Genomic DNA, 9,787 nt, shown 5'->3' on the forward strand with positions numbered 1-9,787 from the left:
ATGCGGGGGACGCGGGTTCGTGCCCCGGTCCGGGAGGATCCTACATGCCGCAGAGCGGCTGGGCCCGTGAGCCATGGCCGCTGAGCCTGCGCGTCCGGAGCCTGTGCTCCGCGGCGGGAGAAGCCGCAGCGGTGAGAGGCCCACGTACCGCAAAAAAAAAAAAAAAAAAAAAAAAATGTAGCCTCCAGCGGGCTCCTTGCCGGTAAGGGGTAAGGTGATGGGGACTTGGTCACCGAGTTACCAAATTAATTCTAACTGGTCCCTGCTCCTCTCCAGGTCTGTTTTTTCATTGGCAAAGGGACAAGCTGGGCTCCGTAATCTTCAGGGGCCTTTTGCCCCTTGTTATGACTACTCCAGGACTAAGTCAGTTCCGGAGTCTCCCTAGAACCGTTACAGACAAGAAAACTCAGGCTCAGAGGAGCAAGGAACCTAAATCCACCCATCCCTTCCGTGGGGGGATTTTGAGAACAGAGGGTCAAAGTAAGCAAGTGCAGTAGAAAAATTCTTTATTGAAAAGGGAAGGGTGGCTGCCTTGCTGGTGCCTCCTGGGACCTGGCTAAAGGCGGGTTGCCACCGCTCAGCTCTTCAGGCAAGTCTCTGCACACCTTCCCCTTAATAACCTTAAAGGGGAAGTGCTGTGGTAAATCACAATCAATTCAGAAGAACAGCGCTTCCAGGCCCTTGCCTTTAAGAACTTCTTAAAGGCAAAGTGCACAAGTGTAGCAGATCAGGGCCAGGACGCTTTAGGAAAGTCTCAAAGAAGCGGCTCCGTGTCTTTACCTTTAAGGATCTCTTAAAGTTGAGGCATATTCGCGCTGAGTACAAAGGGGGAAAACTGTAAAGGAGTTTACAAAGCACTTTTCCAGTTCTTGCTTTTAGCATCTCTTTACGGGAGAGGTGGTCAAGCGTGAATTAACAAAAAAACAAAATACCTCGCAGAACTACTTTCCTCCCCGCCCGCCGGAAGCCGCCCCGCCCAACAGCCGCTGCACGACCCCCGCGGGTCAGCGTCCTCGCCTTCCAGGAGCCCCGAGGCCGGGAGGTAACCGGAGAGCGCGCGGAGCGGGTGGGGCGACGCCTGCCGGGGTCCGGGGGCGGGGGGCCCGGCTCCCGTAGTCACACCGGGGCGTCCCGGGAGTTTCTGGTTTCCTAGACTGTCTTCACAGAGGAAGCCGGACGGGGGCGGGGCGGGGCGAGGGGGCGAGCGGAGGGCGCGGTGACCATGGCGACCGCGGTGACCATGGCGACCGCGGTGACCATAGCGACCGTGGCTCAGAGAACGGAGAGGTCGTGACACGACCTGGAGCGCTGCTTGAAGAACTTGGTGTTGCGCGGCACCAGGTTGGCAAGGAAGCGCTTGGCCTTCTTGGTGAGGCTCTCGCGGCGCGTGGGCGGCGCGGGGCCCTCGGGCCTGCCCCACTCGGGCTGCGGGCCCCCAGCGCGGTTCGGGCCCCGCCGCAGCCGGATCTGGCGCACCGCTCCCTCGAAGAGCTCCCGCGTGTTGTGGTGCAGCGCGGCCGACGTCTCGATGTGCTTGCAGCTCAGTGTCCCTGCCAGATGGCGGCCCTCTGCAGGAAGGGACGTGTTCAGGCGCCCGCCCGCCCACCCACGGGGCTGCGCTGGGCCCGGGGCCGGGCGAGGCTGGGCCTGGGGGGCCCAGGGCGTGCAGTGGAAAGGGATTGGGGCAAATGGATCTCTTGCAACTGATAGAACAAGCAGGGATTAAGTGGAGGGCGGTGGTGGTGTGGAGGGGGAGGGAGAAAGGGGCCTTGAGAAGAGGTGAGGGGGAGGAGAAGGGAGTCTGGGGTCCTAGGCGTGGGCATTGAGAGTCTGCCCCTAGCCTGGGGCTAACTGCAATTTTGTGCACCCAGGAGGTTAAAAGGCCTTATGGAGAAGAGGTGTCCTGGAAGGGAGAGGGTTCCCTGAGATTGCAAACATGGATGAGGTTCAGGGTACTCACCCTCCAGTGAGACCTCCCGGGAGCGGGCCAGGTCACTCTTGTTTCCAACGAGGATGACAGGCAGGTCATGTTGGGGCCTCCCAGCCCTGAGCCGTAGTAGGGTCTCTGGAACTTTGGAGAAGCTTTGTCGATCGGTGACCGAGAAGACGATGAGAAAGGCATCCCCCGTCTGAAGGCAGTGGTCCTGCAGCCACCCCCCTGCATCCCCCTGCAGATGGGCAGAGAGTCGTGGAATGTCAGGGCTGGAGGCATGGGAGAACCTGCCCAGCACCTTACACCTCAAGGATGAGGAGCCAGGATGTGAGGGAGAAGCCACCTGCTTAGGACACAGAGCTAGTTAATGGCAGAATCTCCATACTCGGGGTGCGTTTGTGGAGGAGGGAGAAGTTTGTAATGTGAGCTCCACATGGGCGAATGGGGGACATAGGATCCTAGACAGCCCATCCTACTTTCTTATGCTTAAGCTCTTAAAAAATGAATGCTATTCAAGTGTGTGTAATCTGGCCTCTCGTTTCTGCATAGTAATCATTTATGTCCAAATATTCACAAGTCCTCACTTTTTTCCCCTTCCCTGACATTACAGAGCCCTGAGCTTCTGTCCTCTCAGATCAGGATCTTCTAGGCTGAAAAGTGTACAGAGGGGGTCAGTTTCAGGGTGTTCAGCCTGGCTTGCAGTTGCAAGGTTTGTCGAATCCAGATCCTAACTTTCCTCTGGGTCAGAAGATCCTGGAAACCAGACAGCAGTTCTCAATACCATGGTGTGTGCATAGGTGTGAGCCTTTGCTCTCTGAGACAATATATATGAAAGGTCAGGTTCCACTACATGTTAAAACCAGGGGCTGTAGTCCCACCAGCCTTCAGCCTTCAGCCATACTTTGCCCCTCCTCAGCTCTCCCAGGTTTCATCACCTGCTTGCAGCCACATCTTAGTTCTCACCTGTTCCCAGATGTCATAAACAACTAGAGTCACTTCCTCCTTATCCACCATGATGCGTCTCTCATAGGTGTCCTCTGTTGGGAAATAGGGACAGGGAATAGAGCCCATTAGGAGGCTCCCCAACACCTGTTAGACCTGGTAACCAGGGATGCTTTAGATCCCAGCCCTTTAGATCCCTCCCTCCAGGGAGGTTGCCACAGAAAGCATTGAAACAGTTTCTCTTAGGTTCTGGCCTCCAGGACTGTTCATGCCTTGAGCTCTTCCATCCCTGACTAGGGCTCCAGAGGCACCCTCAATTCTTGCAGGGCTCCCCCAAATACCTGGGTTCTCCAGCTCGTGAGCACTGTCTCCCTGGAGACCACCGAAAGTGCCTGCTAGGGTGCTCTTGCCCACGCCGCTCTCCCCCACCAGCATGACCTTGAATATGCCATCCTTTTGGGTGGGGGCTGCCTCCCCTGAGCCCAGGGAGTCAGAGGAGCCAGAGGATGAGGCTTGAGGTGGCCAGTCAAGTTCATCTACAGCCTGGGCCCGCCGCAGCTGGTGCTTGTAGGGGACAGGCATACTTCCTCTTCGTCTGGGGGCCCCCGGGGCAGGGGGTGGCCCGCCCCAGTCCAACCCTGCCAACAGTTTCTCTGGCTTCTTCAGCAGTGTAGCATCTGCTTCTGGGGGGGCAAAGAGAAGGAAGCTATGAGTGGGGTATGCCTAGACACCTGCAGAGGACTCAGTCCTGGCTGCTCCAGCCTCAGAGGCCCAGTCCATGACCGTGACCCAGAAGGAGCTGAGAATCTTTGGTCTGACCTTCTTCCACTGAACTCCACCAGAAGCCTGAACTGGTGGGGCTCCCAAGGGCTGACCTGAAGGCTTGCCCAGTGTGGTTCTAGCCACAACCCATTCAAAACATGCCCCATGCAGGGGAGGCACCTGTGTGCAGGCTTGCACACCCACTCACACTTCACACTGACACACAGGCACACCCCCAGACTAGGCCTCTGGCCGGGGGCTGCCCCTCCTTCCACCGGGAGGCCCTGCCCCCTCCTGCTTCCTACACTGATGATCCCCACACAGGGGATGAACTGAAGCTGCTGCCCAGGTTCTGGGGTTGGGTACTGATAGAGTCAAAAACTTTGTGGGGAGTCTGTTCCCAGGAAAGGGCCTTTGCTCACTGAGATGTGTGTGTTGGGTCTCTATGGGTGTGTTAAAGGGGCTGCCTCTTCCCATGGCCCTGTAGGTAAGCATCCCCCAATGCATGTCTGTGTGTGAGAATCCTTCTGCACCCCTGGCTGTCCCTGTGAGTCTGACAGAATATTGTGTTCGTCGTGGGGCTGAGGGAGGGAGAGAGAAAGGGAGGGAGGAGGAGAAATAGCGAGAGAGCAGGAGCAGGGAGAGTGACAATGCACGGGCCAGGGTAACTGGAGGAGGAACCACAGACATAACAAAGGGGGATAGAGAGAGGCTGGAAATAGCCCAGGATCAATACTTGACTGGCAGCCAGGGCCTCCAGGAGCCAGAGAAACCCTCAAAACGGTTCCCCAGGGTAGCCCCCTGCCCGTGATTCCCAGGCTTGTGGGCTGCCCCTCGTCTTTCCCCCTTCCCTCCTGCCCGTCCCAACCTCTTGGGAATGAGGCAGACCTAGGGGCTAAGTACCAGTTTCCCCAGGGAAGCCCTGGGTGATGGGTGAGGGGACATTTAGGCAGCCCACCTCTGTCCCCTAGCCCCGCACCTCATACGAGCCCCAGTCCTAGTGTGGGCAGGAGGCTTCCCCACTTTCTGAGTTGCTCTTCCCCTCTTGCTGTTTGCGTTCGAGCTCCTTCAACCCCTAGTTCTGACCTCCCCACCAAAGCTTCAGCTCCCACCCCCATGGTTGCAGCCAGCACCTGCCAGCTCAGCCCTCACCTGGTGTGGGCGTCCCTGGCGGGGAGGCCCGGTGGCTGCTGGCGGGGCAGAGTGCTGTGGTTTCTGTGTCCGTGTCCATGTCGGTGTCGAGGTCCGTGTGCATCGGTGTGCGTGTGCGTGTGCAGCCTGGCGGCTTGCAGCACCCGCTCCCTCACTCAGCAGCACTGTCAGCTTTTCCCTTTAAATACCACCCCCCCATGCCCTCCCCCTAGACACCTGGGGAAACAGTCCCACCCCCTGATGAGGTCACATATGCTAATGAGCCGTGATGTCAGCGGGATTCCCTCCTTTCTGCCCCCCCCCCCCCCCCCCCCCCGCCCCCTTTGCGTCGCTTCCCTCTGGGAGCACACACACTGCGGAGTCTGGCTAAGACATGAACAGAACAAAGTCAGAGGGGCAGAAGAGACGGGTTCAGAGAAGTGGGGTGAGGGGTCAGTGGGCAAGGGAGCTGAGGATGGGAGGAGGCAAGGACCCAGGGCCTGGGTGGTCTTTCTCCAGGAGCCAGGACTATGTGTGATTTGTCTCCGTATCCCAGCCCCTTAGCCCAGTGTTCAGCCCAGAGTGGGAGCTCAGTAGCTAAATGGAGGGGCTAAAGGAAGAAACGAAAAAAGACACAGGGACAGGAGGACAGCCACCCCGCCACCAAGCTTCTCTGCCACCCCCTCTTCCCCATATTACCCCTTCTGGGCTAAGGCCCACAGCAGTACCCATTTCCCGGCCTGGCCCCTAGGCAGATGGGGGCTTTGAGGAAGGAGACATGGCTGCTTTGTTTGGCAGCTTCATTTTTTCACTAGGTTCAGGTGGGTACAAACCATTGTGGGGACTTCTTCCCCATCTCTCCCTCCCTGCCTGGCCCACCAACCTTGTGTTAATCAGAGCAGGAAAAAAGGGAGAGACAGCTAGCCCTCTAGAAGTTCCCAATCCCCAGTGCAGGTGCCAGCCCCCTTCTCAGTGCTCTCTGGGGCAGCCCCAGGCCTTCTGGGCTACACAGGGCAGACACACAATGACACCTACCTCTGGGGCAGGAGGGAAGCCAGGATAGCGGGGCTCCTTTACTGCTCCTTTTCTGCCCGGTCCCTTTCCCTTCAGGCTCCCACTCTTGTCTTCCCGGTGCCCCCAAGGACCCAAACACACATTCTGATTTCCTGGCCCCTTCTCTCCCCATTTTTGCCAGATGCTGTGCTAAGCACCTTCCTGCATTCTCTCCTTTCATCCTCATGACCCTGAGGCTCAGAGTGGTGGGTGAGTGGCCTGTGCCCCAAATCAATCATGCAGCTGGAAAATGGGGACACCAGGATTCCCACCCAGATCTTTCCAATGCCAAAGACTGTTTTTCGTCTCTATGCTATGCTGCCTTCCTTGTCTTAAATATTCCAGCTGTCTCCTATTATTGGGGACAATCTATATTGCGATCTTCAGTGGACTTTTCCAATTGAAGAAGCAAATAGTGATCTAGGGATTACTAGTGCAGTGACGCTTCACTTATGTGGAGGTCAACTACAGGGTAACGTTGTGGGGTCTAGAGGGAGCAGAAAGAACTCTTAAGCAGCTAGTCTTCATGTGCTTCACTCACTGGACAGACTCTACAGTCCTCAGTTACAGCCTACTTGTTCTTACTTTATTCACAATTTTAATGTGTCCATGTGTGTTCCTGTGCTCAAAGATTAGAAGCACATTTACAGCAGCTAGTGACCCTGATAGCTTGGTAGCAAGGGAAGCAATATCACAGAAAACTTTTAAAGCAGTCGTAAGCATTTAAAAAGTGGTCCAAGGTCACCTGGCATTAAGGCAAATTGCTTTTCTGACACTGTTACAGCTTCTGAAAACATTGCTGCCGAGGTTTTTGGTGTCTATGAATGATCCTCAGCTATCCAGAAGGATTTATAGTGCGGATGGGCTGAAGATGAGTGTAATGTTTTAGAGTGATTTCCTTCCAGAATGAGTTTTTTAAAAGTTTTAAATTGTAAAGGGTTGAGCTTTATGTTTCTGGAAAACTCATTTAGGTGGTAGAATTCATTTCTATGATACTAGATAAGAGTGTCAGTGGCTGGAGACCCCAGCGAAGATTCTTGACCATGACTTCTGCCTGCCCTCAATCCAGCCTTAGGCCATAGATGCATGCTTGGTTTCATCTTGAACCACCATCTCTCTTGTCCCACTGGTAAGAGGCTGTGCACTTGCCCAGGTCAAGGCTCCCTCAGGAATTGGAGGTCCTGTGTAATAGTGGGACAGACTGAGATTTGGAACCGAGCTGATCCAGATTTAAGTCTGCCTCTCAGTAGAGACTGGAGCAGTATTCCTCTGAAGCTGCTCATGAGCCTGTGAATTGGGGCTGTGATGCCCACGGCACAGCCTTGTTGTGAGGGTTAGCTACGTGTGATAAAGCGTTTGGCACTCAGCAGGTTGCCCAACAATTTGGTGCTCCCACAGTCTCAGGCTGTGTGGCTGGGGGTCCCTTTCCCCTCCCAGCGTGGCCTGGAGCTTGGTTCAGGCCCAGATTCTGCTCCTTAAGGACCGAATTCTGGTATCTGCTCAGATTTATCTCAGATTTTCAGCCTGATCCCCATCTCATAACTGAGATCACCTCCCTCCTCCCCACCAAGGGCCTTTGCATGAGTCCCACACCCCCGATACTGGGCACCTTGGACAGTGGTGTCTATCCTGATAGGATCTGAAGTCGCCTCATTTCTTTTTCCTTGGGCCGTGGTGAAAATAACTTGGGTGACAGCCCCCTAGTGCCCCACCCTTGCCTGGGTAAGACCCTCTATCTTAGTTTCCCCATTCTGCCTGTACAAGGTCAGTCCCCTCTCCCCGCCACCTGGGGCTTCACTGTGGCTGACAAAAACGGTGTTACTGCTTGCACCTCGTAGATCACACACCCAGCACGTAGAGGAATCTTCTTTCAGGCCCATAAATCTACATGCACAGGGCTTCCTAGTGAACTCTACCTTCAAGTCCTCCCTCCAGCATTCTGAAGCGTTCCACCATGAGGAACATTCTTCTACCTTAAATCTCTGTCCACTTTCAAGTTTCAAATACCCCTAGGAGGTGAAAGGTCTGGAGCAGGACAACGATGAGGATATCAGGCTGAAGGTTTCGAGCTGCCTATGGAGAAGGAGAGGAGCAGGGAGAGGCAGAGGCCAGGTGATGGAGAGGCATGGGAGGGGAAATCAACATTCCCTGCCTCACTGTTTCCACTGGGCCTAACGCTGGTGGGACCCAGTGATTGTTTACACTGGGGAAGGCAGGCCCAGAGGGAGAACAGCAAGCAAGGATGAGAATCTCTGGAGCCCCTTCCCCAATCTCTGGAGAGGGCGTGGAGTGAAAGGTGCTTGAGTCTTCCCCAAGCCAAGATGCCAGTGTCCCAGGACTGTACTATGTCCCCTCGGCCACTTCCCTAGGCTCCTGCTTGCTGGGAGAGGGAACGGTATGCAATTAGTGCTGGGTGTGAGGATGCTGGCAGTGTGTCATCAACAGGGCCCCTCCACCAGGGAGGTGGGGATAGGCTGGGCCAGGCAGGAAGGGTAAGGGAGCCTAAGGGGGAGCCCTTTCTCCGGGGACTGATTGTTAGGGAATGCCTCAGCTCTGCTCCTGTGGGCATCACACCCACTCCCACAGGCTCTTTCTAAATCCTTTGTCCTGGCTGATTTTCCTTTTAAACTCTGGGACCGCTCTGTCAGCTTGCTTACCACAGGCTGGGTCCCAACATTTCTCACAGATCATTCCCCCCTCCTCCGTTACCCTCTCCAGCTCTATGGCTCTGGCTATTGCTTGTGTTCCTGCGCCCCTTTCTCAGGAAGTCCAGGGTCCCTCTTACAGCCCTAGCCCTTACTGTCCCCTTAGTTTGCTTATCGTATGGACTTTCACCTCGCCTAAAATTCACAATTCTATACCAACTACTGACAGCATTCTTTAGGATCTAGTTTGGGCCCTCTTCCAGGAAGACCTCTTGGATCTGGCCAAGGTGATGCTAGCATCTTCACACCCTGAATGATTATGATTTTTCTCTGGACGCATCTTTGCCCGCTTTGAGGCATCCTGGCTGCGAGTTCATCTGTCTTGCCTAGGACAGACTGAAAATGCCTGGTAGGGTGGAGGATGGAGGGCAGGAGTGTTTCACCAGGGACAGTCTGCTTCTGTGATTAGTGCTCTGCGAGTACTCCATAAATGGGAAGTTTCTCAGCTGCAGGGCCCAGCGGGCTCATGACTTCCGGCCTGGCAGTGAGTAAGGAGGCTAGGTGCTCACTGCTGGTGTCAGTCACTGTAGAGCTGGGCCCCAGGCAGCGAGTGGAGGTGGAGAGGGTTAGTCTTAGGGTTCCTAGAATTTTCTTACCCTCTGAGTGGTATAAAAAACAAGGATGGGTGGTTGGAAGATAAATAGGAAAAGGCCAGGAGGTGGAGGGCAGAGCAAAGGGCTTCATAGGGAGGAGTAAGGTGAGGGGAGCATAAGCTGAGATGGGCAGAGAGGCGGGGCTCATGCTCACAGCTCATTTACAAAAATCTTAAATTTCTGATTCCTTTATTTTCAACCTTGGCTTCCTGGACAATGACCTGGCTATGGAACAAAAGCATTTGCTGTGCTCTTTTTATGAGCTAGGCCTTGTGGGAGGGATCACCATTGGCAAAACCCCAGGGCCTGCCCAAATCCTCCCCTTGGGGGCTGGAAGTCTCCAGCCAATTGGCATTCTGGTGCTTAAGGCCACTTTTGGGTGGGTTTGGCAAGGATGGAGTGTCCAGGCCTATGACCCTTTAAGAACTTTACTTTTTAAAAACAGCCACCCAAATGGTGGTGGTGTGGGGAGAAGGTAGTGGAGGACTGTGGTCTCTGGCCATGCGCAGAGAGGGGGCCCTGTGTGAGCCCTCTCCCTGCCTGAGGAACACCTAACTTTATAGCAGCTACATGGGATCCATGGGAGGCCCATCAGGTGCCCTCACACTGAGGGACAGGGAGGGAAGCAGTGGAAGGGAAGCTGAGCTGCCCTCTACAGGGTTGCTGTC

General features: G+C 55.2%; 1 protein-coding gene across 1 annotated transcript; it reads right to left on the minus strand.

The window, feature by feature from the left end:
- Positions 1-1,179: 1,179 nt before the first annotated feature.
- On the minus strand, positions 1,180-4,934 carry REM2 (RRAD and GEM like GTPase 2). The gene is made up of 5 exons (XM_079913713.1): positions 4,790-4,934; positions 3,217-3,558; positions 2,897-2,970; positions 1,961-2,168; positions 1,180-1,568 (listed from the first exon to the last, which is right to left on the minus strand). The coding sequence occupies exons 1-5, from the start codon at positions 4,890-4,892 to the stop codon at positions 1,273-1,275; spliced, it is 1,023 nt and encodes a 340-aa protein (XP_079769839.1). The 5' UTR covers positions 4,893-4,934; the 3' UTR covers positions 1,180-1,272.
- Between the last annotated feature and the right edge of the window lie 4,853 nt (positions 4,935-9,787).

This window comes from Stenella coeruleoalba, assembly GCF_951394435.1.
Source record: "Stenella coeruleoalba genome assembly, chromosome: 2".
Classification (NCBI taxonomy): Eukaryota; Metazoa; Chordata; class Mammalia; order Artiodactyla; family Delphinidae; genus Stenella; species Stenella coeruleoalba.